The 22,394-nt window shown below is 43.5% G+C and overlaps 1 protein-coding gene across 1 annotated transcript in view; it reads right to left on the minus strand.

The window, feature by feature from the left end:
• The window catches only part of CD2 (CD2 molecule), a 105,480-nt gene that overhangs the window by 48,336 nt on the left and 34,750 nt on the right, over window positions 1-22,394 (minus strand). Inside the window, exon 2 of the mRNA XM_078656619.1 lies at window positions 4,260-4,535. Coding sequence (XP_078512745.1) covers window positions 4,260-4,535 — 276 coding nt within the window. The remainder of the gene's footprint in view (window positions 1-4,259; window positions 4,536-22,394) is intronic.

The following is a 22,394-nucleotide window of genomic DNA, read 5'->3' on the forward strand; positions in this document are numbered from 1 at the left end:
CATTAAAAAACATTAAAACATATCATAAAAAATCATTTCCTTGGGAATCAATTCATAGAGAGGGGTAGCATTAGAGTTCATATCAATGTCAGTCTTTTAATAGTTTATACCTTATCTGCCACATAGCCATTAAGTATTTGGCAACTGCAAAGACTATGTGGGGCAGAGTACAAGTTTTCAATATTCTGTAAGAATGCAGATGGCTCCTTATGCCCAAGTTCCTACATAGTGGCACAAGCCAATATTTCCTTGGTCTATTGTAGGCTGGGCAGAAGAACAGAAGCATAAGCAACAAAATGAAAGGGAAGTTCCCAAAAATAGAGCGGACCAGTAGGTTCCGAAATTAACAATTGCCCACAGAAAAGCTGATATTCTTTTAAATTATTTTATTTTCATTTTTACTTATAAAAAGTTCATAATTTCAGTAAATCACACAACATATATATAATAAATATAGCGTTAGCCCAGAACTCAAAGAAACATAAAGACATTTCTGTAAACTCATTCATTCACGCAAAAAAACATACCAGTCATACTCATACAGCAAAACATTCATGTAAATATCAACAACTACACAAACAACAACCAGACTCTCATCAGTCAGACAGAAGAAAGCGCCGACGCGCGTTTCGGAAATGCCACAGTGGGGAACTCCTTCATCAGGGCGCCAGTCATTTAATTTGTAGCGGCCGTCCAGGTCCTTCAAGACTTTCAAAGTAAGTGGAGGAATCCCAATTACAGAACTTTCTGGGCAAACAGCTTCTTAGTCCAGCAAATCAACAGTGAAAGGCTAGGCAGAGTCCAACTAGACACCGGTGGTCACAGAGAGGAAATATTTTGCACACAATTGTGTGTCTCTGGGTAGATAGCTGATTAATAGTGCAGGAAAATGGGAGAGCCCTGCGGTCCCGGTCTCGGGAAATAAGATGCCAAAAGAGTAGTAAATACGTATGTAGCGATATCCTATAGTTTGTCGGTAGTTCGTTTTAAAATGAAGCACGAACAGCGGCCGCTTCCGTTCCTTAGTAGCGTGTTGCAGAATATCTGTATATTTAAAGCATTTCCTAAAGTCTCTTGCTAATTTAGAATATCGGTGTTTGCAGGATCTGTCCGCTTTAATAAGTTAGTCTCGTAGAACAGCGAGCAGGCTTCTTGAACAACTTTCTTGGCATAACGATACGCGAAGATCGAAAAAATGGCCGTTTAGGACAGACTCCACACCGCGAAGGAAAAGAAGTAGAAGAACAGAACATGAATTTCCTCCTCATCATGATTGTTGCACCCTGGAAAGATTTTATCATCCCTCTTAGTCCATTTGCAGGTAAAAGTTTTAATGGGCAGAGTGCCTAATCTCCATTGGATGAACAATTTTCGTGCTAAAGTGGGGAAAATGATGTCCATAAAACCTTCAAATTGATTTTCATTTGCATATTAAAATTCCTTGCCCAGCTGGGCATCGAAACTTTATAGTACCCATCAATATCTATATCGTATTTGTTCTTTATACTTGCTCCCTAAGGACCATTGTTCTATATAATAGTCAATAGTAAATAAGACATTGTTGATGAGAGTCAGCACAGTGAGCTGTGAGTAGTAAATATATTATTGGTTATAAGGATCAGCAAATAATGCTATCAGCAGTACTTCTGCCTGTATACATACTATGAGCTGAGTGTGCTGTCAGTAGTAACATGTCCTTATTGATAAGTGTCAGCAGAGTTTGCTGCCAGTAGTAAATATGTCCTTATTGATAAGTGTCAGCAAAGTGTGCTGCCAATAGTAAATATGTACTTATTGATAAGTGTCAGCAAAGTGTGCTGCCAGAAGTAATTATGTCCTTATTGATAAGTTTCAGCAAAGTGTGCTGCCAGTAGTAAATATGTCCTTATTGATGTCAGTAGAGTGTGCAGCCAGTAGTAAATATGTCCCTATTGATGTCAGTAGAGTGAGCTGCCAGTAGTAAATATGTCCCTATTGGTGTCAGTGGAGTGTGCTGCCAGTAGTAAATACGGATAAGTGTCAGCTAAGTGTGCTGCCAGTAGTAAATATGTTCTTATTGATGTCAGTATAGTGTGCTGTCAGTAGTAAATAGGTCCTTATTGATGTCAGTAGAGTGTGCGTCCAGTTGTAAATATATCCTTATTGATAAGTGTCAGCAAAGTGTGCTGCCAATAGTAAATATGTACTTATTGATAAGTGTCAGCAAAGTGTGCTGCCAATAGTAAATATGTACTTATTGATAAGTGTCAGCAAAGTGTGCTGCCAGTAGCAAATATGTCCTTATTGATGTCAGTAGAGTGTGCTGCCAGTAGTAAATACGTCCTTATTGAGAAGTGTCAGCTAAGTGTGCTGCCAGTAGTAAATAAGTGCTTATTAATGGATGTCAGCAGAGTGTGTGTTAATTGTAAATAAGACATTATAGTTGAATATCAGCAGTATGCTGTTAGTAGTTCATCTGTCTCTTCTAATGGCTGTGGGCAAAGCATTGTGTCAGAATTAAATAAGGCCTTATTGCCATTGGTTAGCGTGAGCACTGTGTTGTCAGTTGTTCACCAGTGGTAGGAGTGAGAGGTCTGTGCTCTCAGTGGTAAATAAGTGCATATTTATGGGTGTGAGCAGTGTGCGCTGTCTGTAGTGCATTTGTCTCAACTAAATGGTATCATGCAAAATATGCTGTCATTAGTTCCTAAATTCCATTTCACTGCTGTGAGTAGAATGGTGAGTTGGCAATACATAAGTCATTTTTGATAGGTAGAGGGTTCTGTCAATACTGCACCTGTCCTTCTCAAGAGGGGTGTGAAGAGTGTATGGTCTGTAGTAGATATGCCCTTATTGATGTGTGGTGAGGAGACTGAGCTGCCACAGGACACCAGCTTTTATTAACAGGCATTGAGTAGTTTGCAGACGGTAGTAAAACATCTTCTGTTGCAAAGATTCACCTCCCAACCTCCCTCTGGTGTTCCCTCAGAGCCACAGGTAAGGGACACCAACCTGGGCAGACCAGAATGAACTTATCTCATCGGGTCTGGGACTGCAGAGTATGTGAACCTACCTTGTTCCCTTATCTGGGCAATGATCAGATACTCGCAGGTCCAAGATAAGATTAGGGCTCAGCCGGTTTATAGTTATTAAAAAGTCTACAAGCCCCAGAAAGCAGAGTGAAACCAGAACTAGAGGTGCTACTCAAGCTTGACTTAACTGAACTTGAGACTTAAATAGAGGAACAGAAGACCAACGTATTATATGAAATAAAATACACCCTACCATAAACGAAAAAATATTACAAGATGGCTCTTAGCTTCGTGACCAGGTAAAGGCACTTGGTCCAACGCTTCGTGCCATTTAATGGCCACAAAACTCAGCAGCCTTTTAATCTTTGAGCTGCATTGTTGAATGAATTGTGCCATTCCAACCCCAGCTCCTCATAAGTGCCTTCTTCACCCCTAGGTGCATGCTACTAAGGCTGAGACATGATTACTTTTAAGAAATTGTGGGTTTGCGTTTGGGGAGTTGGGGTGTCTCTCTGGCCTGGTGTTGTGGAAATCTGTCTTTAGTCATAAGCACCTTGGCCACTCTTTCCATTCTCCGCCTGCCAGGTGGAATGTAACAAAGTTATGTTATGTTATGTTATTAAACATTTATATCGCGCACGGATACTCAAGAGTGTCCCGGCGCGGAGGTGAACCATAACAACGAGCAGCATATTTAGATGGATTGGTTAAAAAGGAAGGTCTTCAGCTGTGTCTTAAATAGCATAGTGTCTTGGATGTTGCGCAGCTCCAGAGGAAGGGAATTCCAGGCCACTGCAGCCTTAACGGAGAGGGAGCTACCCCCTAACCGAACCCTGCGAAAGCGGGGAACAGTGGTCAGGCGCAGAGTGGTAGAGCGAAGGTTTCTAGAAGGCGTGTAGAAGGAAAAGCGCCTCTGGAGGTAAACCGGGCCAAGACCATGCAAGGCTCTATGAGCCAGCGTAAGGGCCTTGAACTGAATGCGGTGGACAACAGGCAGCCAATGCAAGTCGCGTAAATGCTGCTTCATGCTTGTGCGCCCAGGGAATTGCAGCAGAACCCTGGCCGCCGCATTCATACAAAGGGTACTGAAAGCTAGAGAGCAGTGTGTGCTGTCTGCAGTACAATGGATCTTATAGCTAGGAGTAGAGACTCAAGACTGACAGGCTACAAAAAACTGATAAATAAATGCATTCTCATAGCACTGAAGGGAAACAACAGGAAAGTTACTACCATGGCGCTTCATCTTACCAATTCGAATGAGGCGAATTGTTTCATTCTTTTTGAGTTTCCCGCCGTCGTCAGCCACCTCCACAACTAACGTCATGTCCTGTTCTTGGTCCACCTGTAGCGCATTATTACTGAGGAGACTAAAACCGAGGGCGGGTTTACCAACCAGACCACTTTTCCATTTAGCGATATGCTGCTTGTCACTGCTCTTCCAGACCACGGTGTCGCTGTCTGTGATATCCGAAAGGTTGATCCGCACTGGTCCGGTTAAGGGTCCGTAGACCGTTCTGAGGTTTCCTACCAAGTGTAAAAAGAGAAAAGGGACAAGAGGCACCAACAGTGAGTAATATGACAACTAAAGCATGGCTTATAGATCATTACATTCCAAAATGCCCCTAACCCCGTATTTGCGACCAAGCTGCCCTCCAGTTCCAACACTCCCACCATCTATGACAAGAGGTGGGCCTCAAACACCTCTCCACAGGGAATGACAAAAAAAATACATTGTAGAAAGTAGGTGGTGTTAACCAGATGCACTTAATTAACTGTAATAAAAGTACCTCATTGCTTCGGTGCAAAAATATCCATCATGATGAAAAAATAGCAAGCCCCATGTGAAAGGGCCTGCGTCAGTCTTACGCCTGCTGTGAGGCAGGCATAAGATATTGACGCATTTTCACCCTAGAAGTGGTGCAGTGAACTCTCATAGATTTCACTGCGTCACATCTAAGAATCTTTCTTACATGGGAACGCCTCCCCCCTGCATACATTATACCTGACGCAGGTATAATGTAGCGCAGGGGTTTACAAAGTGACCATCTGCTTAGATGCGTCACTTTGTAAATAGGGCGCAACAGGAGGCATGTTTTACACCGCCGATGCATCACAAAAAGTAACGCATTAGAAGCGCAAAACTGTCGCAAGGCCTCATAAATAAGGCCCTGATCGTCTAGAGATTAAGTTGTAGAGTTTGGATCCAGGAGATCTCAATTCGAATGCTGGACTTCTTAAGTGATTTAGTTGTGTGATCTTGGTCTCATCACGTGGTTCCTTATGGCCCAGTACCATTTTTTGCCATAAAAATGTGCTTAGGGAGAGCTCTGTTTCGAATTTACAAGCAACTACAAAAATAAAAATATCAGTCAAAAGATCCTAACTTGTGTTGCAAGAGTTGCAGTCTCCTTGACAAAGACCCCTCAAGCTCACAGAATGGCAAAATATTGAGCAACCATGTTATTATATCATTACTCACCAGATATGTTCCGAGCAGATGTTTACGATCCAGCGAGCTTAATCAACTGGTAATTCCCAGAGCCAAGAAGGCTAGAGTAAAGCTTTCTCCATACTGGCACCTTTGATGTGGAATTCCCTTCCCCTTGAAATCAAACTACTTCCTTCCCTCGACCTCTTCAGGAAGTCACTGAAAACTTGGCTCTTTATTAAGGCATACCAGTAGGCTCTGTTTCTGTCTGCTAACAGCTTTCTATTTGGCTTAGGCGCCTTGACGCCCACTGGGCATAGTTGCGCATTACAAATGATATTTCATTCATTCATTCATTCATTAGGAGACACCACTGCAGGACAAGCCTGCCATTGGCTGCCCTCGATTGACAAGCGTGCACACACACCTTCACTCCATGCACCTGGCTCAATTGACGCCACTGTGTACAGCTGCAAACTAATCTGCTCAGACAATTAGTAGATTGGGTTTTGTGTCAAAGCCTCGGGTATTTGCACTCATCCGCCTCAGTAAAGTCACAGGGGCAGATTTACAATAACTGGCGCATCCCTGCATATCAGCAGATATGCACCAGTTATTTTGCGTCACGGCAGAAACCCCTTGCGCCACCATGGATGCGCCGCATTTATAATGCGGCACACCATTGCGCATGAATAGACAGATGCGTGACGCATCTGATGCCGCAAAGGTGACGCATTGCTGGACTTATGTCGCAAGAGCGACTCAACTCCAGCATTGCTTGGGGACGTCCTATACTTGCTATGCTGCGTCACTCCTTACGCCTGGTTTTGACGCAGCAGGGACGTAAACGTGACTCAGTGAAATCTTGTAGATTTAACTGCATCACTTTTAAGAAGCCTCCTTGCAACGGAACACCAACCCTGCATACATTATACCTGCATCAGGTATAATGTATGCAGGGTTGGTGTTACAGGGCTTTACAAAGTGACGCATCTCACTAGATGCGTCACTTTTTGTAAATATATCGCATTGTGGTACATTGTTTACGCCGCCACTGTATCACAAAAGTGATGCAATGGCGGCGTAAAAGTGTAGCAAGGGGCTTGTAAATCTGCCCCACAGCATGGCCCCAGTAATTACCCCGCAAAGCAAAGGGCGCAAAGCAGTGCAAAGGTGTCCTAGGACTGAGAAAAGGGCTCCTGTCCATCACTAAAAACCTTTTCTGATGGACAGCCAGTAAATTCCCAGGTAGGACTTTGTGTCGCTCTGCGTTGTTTTGGGATGGTGCAAAGCCTCAGTACATCTGCACCTTTGTCTCCGCCTGAAAGGGTCCAGCCCTCTTTGTTTAGGTGGCCCTCATGGGGCAGATTTCCAAGCCCTTACGCCACTTTTGCGTCACTTTTCTCATGTTAAAAATGATGCAAAAGTGGCGCAAGGGCCTTGTATATCTGCCCCATGTTACTTCTACAGAAGGTCTGATCTTCATCGTGAAGCACACTCTCTTCACCCACAATCAGCACGAGGGGGTGGCACCTGTCCTGATGCATGCCACTCCCCGGTTTAATCCACCCCCTGCTTGCCCGCCTGTTATTTAGCTGGGCTGGTGAGCATGAACGGATGTTACCTGCTTTCACCCCACTGTTCAAACACCCCACTAAAAAGTTCACCAGCCTCCTGTGCTTGCACACTTCCTGTATGTGTCCCTGGGTGCTGCACAGGCACACCAGGGCCTTTTGCACCAAGTGCCTCTTTTCCACCTTGTAGGAGGGATGTCAAAGTAGTCTTTCGCTTCTGTTCTTCTGACTTGGCTGTTATTCATTTAACACTTGCTTGTAGAGTATACATAGTGCACAAAGCAAGGCTCTCCAGCGACCACATGTTAGTTTAGCATCGGTAACTTGCTGTTGCCTCACAGGATGTGGGTAACAAGCATTGAATTTGAAACACCACACATGCACTGCGAGCTACTTCAGTTTCCTGTACCATTAAGAGAGCTCTGTGCATACCTTTTCTAATTATGGGGTGAACCCAAAACCTACCGCTGAAGGCACTTGGGGGCAGATTTACAAGCCCCTTGCTCCTCTCTTATGCCACAGTTGGGTCACTTTTGTGACGCAGCGGCAGAACAAAGCCAGCGCCATGCTGCAGGGTATTTAAATGTAAATAAATGTAAATGTCATGGTACTTATAGAGCGCACTGTCACCAGACGGTCACCTTGCGGTGTCGCCTATTCGGCTTCCTGGCGCTGATACTCATACCGCTGTGGAACCCCTCCTGACTTTCCCTGTGAAGTGTCCACTCCTGGGCACCCCCAGGGTGAAGCCAGGCATCCCAGCGCTGTTGGGGCCGGTGTGGAGGCTAAGCAAGCTATTGCCCAGAGTTGCAGCGTGGGACCCGTGATTAGAATAGGCACCGAGGCGAGAATTAACAGGTCCAAGGAAATTGAGCCCGAGACCCCGCCGAGGCGGGAATCGAACCCTGGTCCCTGGCCAGAACTCTGCATCAGGGTCTGCCGCTCTAACCATTAAGCCACACTCCTCCACGTGACATGACGGTTCTGGGAGATGCGTCACGTTGTAAAGCCCTGCGCCACATGTAGGAGATCCGGCGCGGGGGGGTGGGGGGGGCGTTCTGCCGCAGGAACACCTCCTAAAAGTGGCTGAGTCAAATCTACAAGATTTCACTCTGTCACTTTTAGGGCCATGCTGCGTCAAAACCCTGCACCTGCTTGAAGTAAGCGTAAGGATTGACGCAACATTTTAAGGATAGGGCACCCCCGAGCTTTGCTGAAGCTGCGTCGCGCTTGCAACGCAACTCCAGCAATGCGCCGCCTTTACAGCAGTAGATGCTTCACGCATCTGTCCATTTTTGCCCCATGGTGCACCGCATTGTAAATGCAGCACATCCATGGTGGCGGAGGCATGGCGCACAATCCCTGCACATCCCTGCTGATATGCAGGGATGCACTAGTTATTGTAAATCTGCCCCTTGAAGTCTATCCGGAGATGTTGGCTATCACTAGGGGTGTCCAAAGTAACAGAAGCCTTTATTGATAAACCTATGTCCTGTGAGGGTATTGAACAGAGGTTAACCAAGCGCACATACATCACATGAAATGTTGAATTTGCCCCAAGTGTGAATCTGATCCCATAAACATATACTCCGGTGAGTATGGATTTGATATTTAAACGAAAGCAGCCGAATATTGAAGAGAGAGATTTTTCCACAGTATGGGGCCAGATCAGAAGCGGAGCGACCTAATGTCCTCTGCTAATATGGAAAGGCGACACAAACATCTCAGATGGTATATGATTCAATATATGAAGATGGGCATTCAGAAGCAACTCATACTTTAAGAAGTTCAAGGAAACTTCATACATGGACCCAGGCACCAAGCGAAAGAACTTACAATGACCCTGCACGCAAAAGGGGAAAACTCCCAAAGCTCCTCCCCGTCACCCTTAGCCACAGATTGCACTTTTAATTAATCTGTTTATTGAAAAGCTTAACACAAGCCATGCAGTGGTCACCAAAACATGATAGTGAACTTAAGAAGTATACCTTAGCCTCCAACATACTGAAAATATTTAATTTTCAGTACTTGAACAGCCAATCTTGTCATTAGTCCTCAAAATTCAAGATCCATGTGTGCTGAAACTTAAGTGCTTGAGGTGAATTGAAGGGATGAAGAAGGTTGCAGTCAAAATCAAGCTATACATTTGTAAAAGGTTGTCAACTAAAAAACATAAATGAACCATTGATCATGATATTTCTGTGCTCTTAACATGGTGAAAAGATCTCCTTTGAAATTATTCCTCTAAGATTAATTTTCCCATTTGTTGGCATCTAGGAAGTCCAGAAGAGCATTTTGTTGTGAAAACACAGGGTTTACCAGCCTGCACAACTCTCAGACCCTCAAGATGCCAGGATGATGACTTCACAACAAAAGGAGTCAATTCCTTTCTAAGGAGCCAGGAGTCCTGATGGCACTGCTGGGTGGGTCATCAATTGCTGAAGGTTGGCTCCTGGTGTCAGGTCGGGTCATCTGGTCTCCCTGCTTTGAGTAGCAGAGTTCTCCTCCACATGTCCTAATAGTTCCAGTCACATTGGCTCAATGGTTCCACATTCCAATCCAATATGCCCTACACACCATAATTGACCTCAGCTGTTGCTTAGTCCAGTACTACAGTGGAAAATAGTGAATCAATAAACTCCTATGAGCATTTGTAGGAATGGGTGGGAGAACCAGGATCCAACTTTTGGTTACTCAACTGTTACAACAGCTCTAATTAAATTAGGATAGAATTAAAATATATATTGTGCTGAATCAGAAGGGCTCCCATATTGCCTAATACTGGTTTAAAGAGTAGAGCTGCTTTTGTTGCTGGTGTTTGGCTCCATGACGTCCATCACAGTTTTTTCCTTCCCTGCTTTGATTTTCTCTGTACAGGATTCCATCCTGGTGATTGTGCTCTCAATCCTTCAGCTAGGTTTGCACAGTTCCTTAATGTCCTTATAATTATGTATTTGATGGCCTGTCTGGCTGTAGATACATATGCTTATCATAAGTCTGCCATCTAGTGTTGGGCTCGGAAGTGTGCAAGTTGTTTTTCTTTGAAGAAGTCTTACGAGTCATGAGGTGTAGCGATCCTCCTCTTGCTTTCAATGCACATGGTCTTCGACTCCATTGTTAGATTGTTTTTTTCCGCCATCGGGATCGGACGTGTGCTCCTCTGCTCCATCTCAGTATTGTCGGTTCCAACTAGTTAGGCCCTGAATGTCGGTATTGTCATTGATTATTGTTATTTAGATATCTACATTGGTTGCATATCGAGGTTCGCACATTCCAGATGACCCAACGTCCTAAGGGCCTTTGCCATTCAGGGAAAAACTTTTTTTCAACGTTTTGTTCTTGCCACTTGCGAGGCTTGCCAGTCGTTCCGATCATAGAAGGCATTGTGAGATTGGCACGCAAGAAGGCTCGAGATGTCTGACCCACAATTGAGGACACTCAGATATGTTTGGAATTGAAGACTACCACCACAAGGCCAAGGTTCAAGTGTCAGCAACGGATGAGGGTAACGTTTCGCACAATGACAGTTTGGGATCCGAGCTCGAGATCCAGGACCTTCACCAGGACAGACTGTGAGTACTGTGCAGCACTCCTCAAACATCTACTTTAGATTGATGGAATATGTGCACAGGCCACCACCTCCCTCAAGCCATGGTCAGCAATGAACATCTGTATCAGAAACACCCAGCCTCGGCTCGGCACCCAAAGAACTGCACAAAGTCCACAGTTACCAGTCGTCGGTCTCAAGCTGAGACTCTGAGTTGAGAGCCACAGCACCGAAACCTCAACCATCTTCAGCATCAAAAATAATTGTCTTGGACCCAAAACCCTTAGCATCAAAATCTTTCGCATTGAATGCTGCTTCTGAGCCAAATATCACCCCTCAGGCTCCAAACAAAGGATCAGTTCTGAAACTGTAGAACTTGTGCTTCAGAGACTGCAGAAAGGCATCAGTTGAAGGCGAAGACAGATACATATTCACCCTGACACCTGTCAAATACTGACTACACCTCCTAAAACAAAGGAAAATCCGGCTAAAAGACAATTAAGCTTTGAGAAAGATTTAGAGGTCCCCTGCAACCCAAAACATGGGAAAAGAGCTGACAAGGCCGCCAGTCCACTGCGCATCAGTTTACCACCACCACTGGTGGAACCAAGGGCACACACTCCACCACTTTCACCTTCTGAATACAAACATTATTCACCTCTAGAATCCATTGATTCTTTTAGGGAACATGGGGAATACAGGGATCAAGGGTATGATGGAAACCAATACTCCATTCTAACGCAAGATGACTTGTGGGACACATACAACACAAACCCTCAGTCGGACACAGACCCAAACTTGAATCCAGCGAAGCCTTCCCCTACAGATGATGCTACTACCTACCATGATCATATAGGTAGGGTAGCCAAGTATCATAAGGTTCAACTCCTCAGGGAACCACTGGAGGACGACTTTTTATTTTAGACACTTGCATCCTCCCAACACTCGGCCTAATACCTGATAATGCTCAAGGGTATGCTAAGACATACTCCAGACATTGTTAAAGATCCGGTTAAAGCACGGGTCATTACACAGAGGGTAGATTGAAAATACGAAACCTCCCCTAGCGAACCCACTTTCATAAAGGGTTAACTACCACCTGACTTTAGTGGTAGAAACAGCAAGGAAAAGGCAAACTCCCCACCAGACAAGGAAGCTAGGAAAATAAATGCTGCAGGGAAGAGAGTGGTGCCCCAATTGATAACTCCTTTGGTCTCCTCCCACATGGGATGAAATGAGCGAGCTCCTCCAGCATCTCCTAGAGAATTTAAAAAATTTGTTTTTGAGATTGTTTTTAGCCGATAAACCAGCAATAGGCGTTAAAGCCAGTGTCCTCATTCGCCGGCATGCCTGGCTTAAAGTTTCAGGCAAATAAATACAAAATATATCCCAGTGTCTAGAAGATAGAGAAAGAACAGGAAAAACTCAACAAAGCCCACGATTCATAAGAATGACATACAGTTTATATGTATGGATTCCCATCACTCACCATGCCTGGTGATTGGCTTCATCATTTGGGTATCCTTTTGTAAAGGCTGACATTCTTGCTCCATAGATATTAGAGCTCAAGGATGTCAAAAGGTATAGTTACCAAGATGAGCAGTATCTAAATAGTGGAGTGTATGGGATAGAAATAAAGTGCAGTGCGAAAACAGTGAAGTGAGAACTAAAATTGATGCGTAGACAGACTGTAAATTTTATTGATGTCTGCTACAATCAAGAATTAAAAACAGTGTTAAGGACCAGTTTTAACAAATAGCCGTCCTTGACAGAAGTGGTCAACATGTTTCAGCACTCAACGGCAAAGATAAACCATGTGCTTTCATCAGGACCTCTATAAACAATAAAGCTACTGCTGTAAGTGTGAACTAAACAAAAGTTTTTTTGCAAACAAGAAAAGGATACAAAGTGAGACCAATTTCTCACAATCCAGAATTCCTCGTAGGCTCACAAGTGATCTGAAAAAATAAATGGAAGTCACACAATGTGCAATAGAATCTTAGGATAGAGTCTTTCCATTCATTCTCTATTTAATGTGTGGTAACAGGGTAAACCATCACACTCACGCCCAAACAAATGAGCTATAACCCCCATCTTACCTCGTCAGAATGGAGGACAAGGCCTCACCTCACCTGGCAACAGCTCAGGATAAAGGAGGCACCACTCTAAAAGGAAAAGTACACCAAACTAAAATTCATGCGGTGTAACATATAACCTTCAACATTAAAAACAGATCGAAATACCAAAGGTATTAGGTTAAGCACTCTCAGCTCACGTATCTCCCCACTCTCTCATGTTGGACAACACTATCCCTCCTTGAGGGTGTTTACTGTAGTGTCTATACATAAAAACAAAATTTTTTTTTCAGGCTATAGCCACAAGTGACGTAATGGTGACCATAAACCTCATGAAGGTGTTTTAATAACAAAGGTTCTGTATAAGCACAGCCCTTAGCTCACAGCTACTAAGATGGTACTTGTGTAATGATTGAAGCGCTAATCATAAAATCTGTCTATTCAGAAACAGCAACAAAGAAAGTCACGGTACTTCGATGACTGAGTTAACCGTTAGTAGAGGTATCTACAACCAACAGCTAAATCACAACAATTGACCAAGTTAGCCGTTAGTAGAGGTATATACAACCGACAGCTAAATCACAGCCTCTTATTCTTAGTAATATTCTAATTTAGACCCCCATAAAGATACTCCGTAATTACATCCTGAATATCGCAATTAAGACAAGGATAAAGTCAAAGATGTCAGCAGAGAGTGTGCTTGCTCTTACCTATCCGTCGGTACCTCTGACGGTCTTCGGAGCCGTCGGGGAGGTACCGAGCGGAAAGAAGCCACTCACTAAATAGATCCTGCTCCTCTCAGCAGCCTACCCGTGACTTCCGTGTTGATCAGCGTAGTCCCGGTGTGCGCGAGAGTTCGTCCGAGATCTCGCGGGACTACGCTGACAACTACAGAATGACCTTGCGAGTATTGGGAGATGTAGTCTCAAGACTCTATGCTTAGAAAGAGACTTTGATGATAGACGGGCCGTGTAAACTTTGTCATACACTCAGGGCCATTACATAGTTTAGGTCTTCTGAAAAAATATATTGCAAATGTAGGGAACTTAATGAATCCAAACTGTTAGCATGAACTCCAACTGGCGAAATATCGTATCTATTCAAGAAATGGGTGTTTCACAATCAGCTAGTCTGCTGTGAATATAAGCAGTGGAATTCAGTTATCAACTCTATGGGGCCAAATTATGTAGTAACTCTTTATGACCATTAAAACTACATTGACAGACCCCTCATAGAAAAATAATAACACTGCAGATAGAGCAAACAGAAGGCAAAACACAATTTACAGTAACTTGGAGGGTTAAAGAGTGGACCAGGGAATGGAGTCGTTCAGTCCTTGTGTGTCACTCTTAAGTCTAAAGACCCACTGTTGGTCTCTCAAAAGTAAGAATTTAGAGACATCAGTGACGTGCTGTGGAATGAAGGGTTGTTCTAAAACAGTCCACAGTATGTCCTCTGGTCTATGATTCAATTCCAAATAGTGGGCCGTTAGTCCCGTCGCTTGTTTTTTGCACCTTACAGTGCTAATGTGTTCCATGATCCGTAACTTGACCTTGCGTATGGTCATACCCACATAGTTCAACTTGCAAGGGCATGTAATCAGATACACCACCTTCTCACTGTTACAGTTAGTAAATCTCTTTTGTATCCATGGGCGATCTGTACCTATGTCTACTGTTTTAGATTTTTTTGTCATAGGACACACTTTACAGGTACCACACGGAAAGTGTCCCTGCACTGCAGGTGTACCCCAGATGGTATCTTGGGTCGGTGGTTCCGATGAATGAGGTCTTGTGTGTACTAGTTTGTCACGTAAGTTACTATTTCTCTTGAATGGAAAGAGAGGCTCTGGTATATTCTCACCTCCAACTTTAAGAATTTTCCAGTGTCGACGTATTGATTTATTCACGTCGTTGGACACTGTACTGTAAGTATTAACAAATGTCAGTCTCGGAGTTGTCTTGTTTGGTACTCTTTTCAAGTAGGCTCTCACGGTTATTGTTGCCAGCACGTTTGACCGCTTGTTTAACCAATTTTCTGGGATAGTCTCTATTTACCAAGTTAGATGATAGGGTTTTGGCATGCCTGAGGAAACTGTCCTCCGTGGAACAGTTCCTGCGCATACATAGGAACTGCCCATAAGGCAGGTTATCCTTGAGAGCTACTGGGTGATGACTTTTGTAACTCAACAAGGAGTTACTGGCCATGGGCTTGGTATAGAGTTCTGTCTCAAGACCAGCAGGGGAGGCATTAATCAATAGATCTAGAAAGGGCAACTTATATTTGTCCATCTCTACTGTAAATTTAAGGAAACTATTCCTGCTGTTGAGCCAGACTAGGAACTCGTTCACACTGGTGGTGTCTCCGCTCCAAATAACTAAAATATCATCGATATAACGCCTCCACAGGCGGATGGAATCACGATGAGGGTTATTGGAATTGAGAACATGTTCCTGTTCGAAACCGTGAACATACAGATTAGCCATGCTCGGAGCAAAAATGCTTCCCATACTCGTTCCAGATGTTTGAAGGTAGATGGTATCCTCAAATGTAAAGAAATTTTCTTTCATGGCTATCTGTGCGCGTAAGAAATTTTCCAATTTTACTAAGGAAGAGCATTTAGCACTTCGTAGCCTTATGTCAGACTCGAATATCATCATTAAGCCGGCTGACAAAGGCGGGGCAATTGTCCTACTTGATACAAAAGTGTATTGGAATGAATGCGCACGACAATTAGGAATGAGGAACGCTTACCGGCCACTCAAACAAGACCCCACAAAAAAGAATCAAGAGAAACATATCCACAATTGTGGAAGAGGCTGAAAGTGAGGGTTGGATAACAGCACATGAGGCCAATTTCCTCCAGACTAAAAAACCTGTCATGCCGTATTTCTACGTCCTTCCTAAAGTGCACAAGCCTAATAGACCACCATTGGGTCGTCCTACAATATCAGGGACTGGGTCACTTTTGGAACCCCTCTCGACCTTTGTTGATTTCCTTTTGAACCCGATGGTGAAGGAAATGCCCACCTTCCTTCAGGATACTAAGGACGCGCTTAGACTTATTCCTGACATTCAATACAATCACGATACGGATCTTCTCGTATCGTTTGATGTGGAGTCCTTGTACACCTCGATTCCGCAGGATGAAACCCTCGATTCTGTGAATACAATACTGTCACAGCGAAACCTAGATTCCATAACACCGCCTCATTTTATTATGGCGTGCGCACAGATAGCCATGAAAGAAAATTTCTTTAAATTTGAGGATACCATCTACCTCCAAACATCTGGTACGAGTATGGGAAGCCTTTTTGCTCCGAGCATGGCTAATCTGTACGTTTACGGTTTCGAACAGGAACATGTTCTCAATTCCAATAACCCTCATCGTGATTCCATCCACCTGTGGAGGCGTTATATCGATGATATTTTCGTTATTTGGAGAGGAGACACCACCAGCGTGAACGAGTTCCTAGTCTGGCTCAACAGCAGAAATAGTTTCCTTAAATTTACAGTAGAGATGGACAAATATAAGTTGCCCTTTCTAGATCTATTGATTAATGCCTCCCCTGCTGGTCTTGAGACAGAATTCTATACCAAGCCCATGGCCAGAAACTCCTTGTTGAGTTACAAAAGTAATCACCCAGTAGCTCTCAAGGATAACCTGCCTTATGGGCAGTTCCTGCGTATACGCAGGAACTGTTCCACGAAGGACAGTTTCCTCAGGCATGCCAAAACCCTATCATCTAACTTGGTAAATAGAGCCTGTCCCAGAAAATTGGTTAAAGAAGTGGTCAAACGTGCTGGCAACATTAACCGTGAGAGCCTACTTGAAAAGAGTGCCAAACAAGACACAACTCCGAGACTGACATGTGTTAATACTTACAGTACAGTGTCCAACGACGTGAAGAAATCAATACGTTGACACTGGAAAATTCTTAAAGTTGGAGGTGAGAATATACCAGAGCCTCTCTTTGCATTCAAGAGAAGTAGTAACTTACGTGACAAACTAGTACACACAAGACCTCATTCATCGGAACCACCGACCCAAGATACCATCTGGGGTACACCTGCAGTGCAGGGACACTTTCCGTGTGGTACCTGTAAAGTGTGTCCTATGACAAAAATATCTAAAACAGTAGACATAGGTACAGATCGCCCATGGATACAAAAGAGATTTACTAACTGTAACAGTGAGAAGGTGGTGTATCTGATTACATGCCCTTGCAAGTTGAACTATGTGGGTATGACCGTAGGCAAGGTCAAGTTACGGATCATGGAACGCATGAGCACTGTAAGGTGCAAAACAAAAGCGACGGGACTAATGGCCCACTATTTGGAATTGAATCATAGACCAGAGGACATGCTGTGGACTGTTTAAGAACAACCCTTCATTCCACAGCACGTCACTGATGTCTCTAAATTCTTACTTTTGAGAGAACAACAGTGGGTCTTTAGACTTAAGAGTGACACACAAGGACTGAACGACTCCATTCCCTGGTCCACTCTTTAACACTCCAAGTTACTGTACATTGTGTTTTGCCTTCTGTTTGCTCTATCTGCGGTGTTATTATTTTTCTATGAGGGGTCTGTCAATGTAGTTTTAATGGTCATAAAGAGTTACTACATAATTTGGCCCCATAGAGTTGATAACTGAATTCCACTGCTTATACTCACAGCAGGCTAGCTGATTGTGAAACACCCATTTCTTGAATAGATACGATATTTCGCCAGTTGGAGTTCATGCTAACAGTTTGGATTCGTTAAGTTCCCTACATTTGCAATATATTTTTTCAGCAGACCAATACTATGTAATGGCCCTGAGTGTATGACATAGTTTACACGGCCCGTCTATCATCAAAGTCTCTTTCTAAGCATAGAGTCTTGAGACTACATCTCCCAATACTCGCAAGGTCATTCTGTAGTTGTCAGCGTAGTCCCGCGAGATCTCGGACGAACTCTCGCGCACACCGGGACTACGCTGATCAACACGGAAGTCCCGGGTAGGCTGCTGAGAGGAGCAGGATCTATTTAGTGAGTGGCTTCTTTCCGCTCGGTACCTCCCCGTCGGCTCCGAAGACCGTCAGAGGTACCGACGGATAGGTAAGAGCAAGCACACTCTCTGCTGACATCTTTGACTTTATCCTTGTCTTAATTGCGATATTCAGGATATAATTACGGAGTATCCTTATGGGGGTCTAAATTAGAATATTGCTAAGAATAAGAGGCTGTGATTTAGCTGTCGGTTGTATATACCTCTACTAACGGCTAACTTGGTCAATTGTTGTGATTTAGCTGTTGGTTGTAGATACCTCTACTAACGGTTAACTCAGTCATCGAAGTACCGTGACTTTCTTTGTTGCTGTTTCTGAATAGACAGATTTTATGATTAGCGCTTCAATCATTACACAAGTACCATCTTAGTAGCTGTGAGCTAAGGGCTGTGATTATACAGAACCTTTGTTATTAAAACACCTTCATGAGGTTTATGGTCACCATTACGACACATTTGGCTATAGCCTGAAATTTTTTTTTGTTTTTATGTATAGACACTACAATAAACACCCTCAAGGAGGGATAGTGTTGTTCAACATGAGAGAGTGGGGAGATACGTGAGCTGAGAGTGCTTAACCTAATACCTTTGGTATTTCGGTCTGTTTTTAATGTTGAAGGTTATATGTTACACGCATGAATTTTAGTTTGGTGTACTTTTCCTTTTAGAGTGGTGCCTCCTTTATCCTGAGCTGTTGCCAGGTGAGGTGAGGCCTTGTCCTCCATTCTCACAAGGTAAGATGGGGGTTATAGCTAATTTTTTTGGGCGTGAGTGTGATGGTTTACCCTGTTACCAAACATTAAATAGAGAATGAATGGAAAGACTCTATCCTAAGATTCTATTGCACATTGTGTGACTTCATTTATTTTTTCAGATCACTTGTGAGCCTACGAGGAATTCTGAATTGTGAGAAATTGGTCTCACTTTGTATCCTTTTCTTGTTTGCAAAAAAACTTTTGTTTAGTTCACACTTGACTAACCGGGATATGCAGCCCCAAATAACACGTAAATACAAAATATATCCCAGTCTCTAGAAGATAGAGAAAGAACAGGAAAAACTCAACAAAGCCCACGATTCATAAGAATGACATACAGTTTATATGTATGGATTCCCATCACTCACCTTGCCTGGTGATTGGCTTCATCATTTGGGTATCCTTTTGTAAAGGCTGACATTCTTGCTCCATAGATATTAGAGCTCAAGGATGTCAAAAGGTATAGTTACCAAGATGAGCAGTATGTAGATAGTGGAATGTATGGGATAGAAATAAAAGTGCAGTGCGAAAACAGTGAAGTGAGAACTAAAATTGAGGCGTAGACAGACTGCAAATTTTATTGATGTCTGCTACGATCAAGAGTTAAAAACAGTGTTAAGGACCAGTTTTAACAAATAGCCGTCCTTGACAGAAGTGATCAACATTTTTTTTTTTTTTAAGTTTCAGGCTTCAAGCCTGAAGTATAACAAAATATTCTTGCACTTCTTGGGAAGGCCTCTTTGGCCCTCAAGTAGACACTCTACTTGAAAAAATAAAAAAAAGACAATGGGACCACTAAAGATTCAGGGGCTTTAGAAATACATGCAAAATGAGGTACATTTCAAGGCTCCCCATATCGTTGAGCAACCAAACCCACATCTTCTGACACTTCCACCTCATATCAACATCCCCAATCATAAACTACATTGCCTAGGGGGACTATAAAGGATCATATAGAAACAAAAACGTTAAGGGCAGAAGCAGAGGTGGTTTCTCAAAACCATCCGCCACCGCCACAAAACCTTGACTTGCCCACCATTCCTGCCAATCACATAACACCTGTCGAGGGAAGATTCTAACATTTCTTTCCTGCATAGTGGAATATCACCACCAACCTGTGGGTATTGGATATTATCCAACATGGTTACTGCTTGGAGCTCACCTCCAAACAGTCCATCACACACCCGCAGACTGTCAACAGACCATCGGCAGCTGCTTAAAGAGGAAGTCCAAGCTCTTGTACAAAATAGAGTGTTAGAACATGTGTCATTACACCAACAATGCAAGTGGGTTTATTCAATATACTTCCTAATACCCAAAAAAGGGCGATTCTCTAAGACCAATTCTAGACCTCACACCCCTAAATAGGTAAATTCTCTCAGTGCATTTCCACACAGTCACTCTTCAAGATGTTATCCCGCTACTACATCAAGCCTACTTCTTGGTCGTCTTGGACTTCAAGAACACGTACTTTCACTTTCCAATTCACCCAGCACACCATCAATACCTCAGGTTTGTGTTCAACAGACAACAATTTGATTTCTAAGTTCCTCCATTTGGGGTCACCACAACCCAATGCTGTTTACCAAATGACTAGCAGTGGTAGCAGCTCACTTAAGAAGGCAAAACATAGATGTTTTCCCTTACCCGGACGACTGGCTTATCAAAAGCACAACACATTACAAATGTTTTCAACACACCTAAGCTACTATAAACCTACTTCACCAACTAAGTTTTACAATCAATGCAGTCAAATTTACTCTGCAACAACTTAAAATACAGCCTTGCCTTGGAGCCATCCTCAACTCACATATGGGGATGGCTTACTCAAATGCAGCAAGGATTTAATCCTTCCAAACGCTTATCCCACAGTTTCAGCCTCACTAGCGTTTACTAGAGAGAACAGGTATGCGTCTCCTAGGGACCAGGGCATCATGCCATGCTAAATACGCTCCTGTTGCAAGAATGCTTAGTGCATCAATTTTCTACAGTGTCTGGTCAGCTAGAAGATCTAGTGTTGATCAGCCATCAAGCTCGCCTCTCTCGGCAGTGGTGGAATTCCAATAATCTTCGAAAAGGACAATCTTTCCTAGACCCAGTTCTGCAGAGGACCACAACAACAGACGCATTACTCACAGGTTGGGGTGCACACTCACAGAGTTGGTTGTTCAGGGCCACTGGACACCCAGTCAGACTCATCTCCATGTCAGTCACCTAGAGCTGTTAGCTGTTCATCTGATGCTGATAGCTTTCCTTTGACACCTCATAGGCAGGGTAATTCTCATCAAAACAGACATGACTACCATGTATTATCTGCAAACACAGGGGGGCACCAAGTCAAATCAGCTATCTCAATTAGCATAGACCATCTGGGGATATGACCTCCAACACAAAGTTCACCTATTAGCTGTGTACATACTGGGAGTGGACAACAACTTTTTAGATCTCCTCAGCAGGAGACAACAACACGTTCACTAGTTGGAACTCAACCCACAGGTCCTCCACCCATTCTTCCAACAATGGGGTCACCCAGACATAGACCTATTCGCTACCTCAGAAAACATCAAATGCCCAAACTTCGACTCCAAGTTTCAATACCCACAGTCCAAGGGCAAAGCACTATAGATGAATTGCTTAGGGATATTTGCTTACACTTTTCCACCTCTTCCGCTGCTTCCGTTTGTTATTCACTAACTGCAGCAGACATCGCTGACCCTCATCATAGTAGCTCTCACATGGGCCCGAAATCCATGGTTCAACACACTACTAGAACTCAGAGCAGTCCCCCAAAAGCCCAACTGGCAGGACCTTTTAACCGAAAACCAGGAAGTAGTGAGGCATCCAAACCCCAGATCTCTCAATCGTCTAACCTGGCTCACGAGGTCTTAGAATTTGGATATTTAACCCGTAGACTGCAGCATGAATTCTGCCGCGGTGTGGGTGATTTATGACTGGGCGTGGTTCGGACGGCCCCCAGCCGTCCTCCGCACACGCCCGTCGTCACATCGGATGGCCGGCGGTCGTCTGATGCACGCAAAGGGTTAAACTTGCCTCAGCAATGTATGTATATTCTTAAATAGGCAAGAAAACCCACTACTAGAGCCTGCTATGCGTCAAAGTGGAAGCTCTTTGTGTGCTATTTCCATTCAATACATATTAATCCATTAACAGCAAAAGACTTTGTTTGTTACATCTACATTTACAAATGTCTGGGTTAGCTTTCATTTCCATATGGCTACATCTAGCAGGAGTAGCAGCATATCTCCGAAACGGAGAACAAACCTCTATATTCAGAACTCTTGCAATGAAAGCTTTTCTAGAGGGCCTCAAAAGAGTTATCCAGTCTAGGGTGCCTCCAACCCATGCTTGGAATCTCAACATTGTGTTAACAGGGTTAAAGGGTAACCCATTTGAACCTCTTCGCATAGGCCCACCACAATTTCTTGCATAGAAAGTTAAATTTCTCATTGCAATCACTTCACTCAGACGTGCCAGTGAGCTTCAGGCATTAACTCTAGGAGAACCATTCTTTCAACTTCATAAAGACAGGGTGGTACTATGTACCAACCCTAAATTTCTCCCAAAATTGGTCCCCCAATCCCACTTAAACCAATCCATTGAGTTGCCATTGTTCTTTTCCCAACCAGACTAATTTGCAGAAGGAGCTTTACACACATTAGATATTACAAGAGTTCCCATGTATTAAATTGATAGATCTCAATCATTTCGAAAAACTCAACAACTCTTTGTTGCATTCTCAAAGCCACACGAAGGAAGAGTGATTTCTAAATCAGGCACTTCATGCAGGACTGCAAAATGTATACACACCTGTTATGCCAAAGCTAAAACAACACTCCCTATGCCTCCCAAAGCTCACTCTACTTGTAAACAGGAAGCTCCCATGGCTTTCCTGGGAAATATACGTATGGCTGACATATATAAGGATGCTAC

This window comes from Lissotriton helveticus, chromosome 8 (assembly GCF_964261635.1).
Source record: "Lissotriton helveticus chromosome 8, aLisHel1.1, whole genome shotgun sequence".
Lineage (NCBI taxonomy): Eukaryota > Metazoa > Chordata > Amphibia > Caudata > Salamandridae > Lissotriton > Lissotriton helveticus.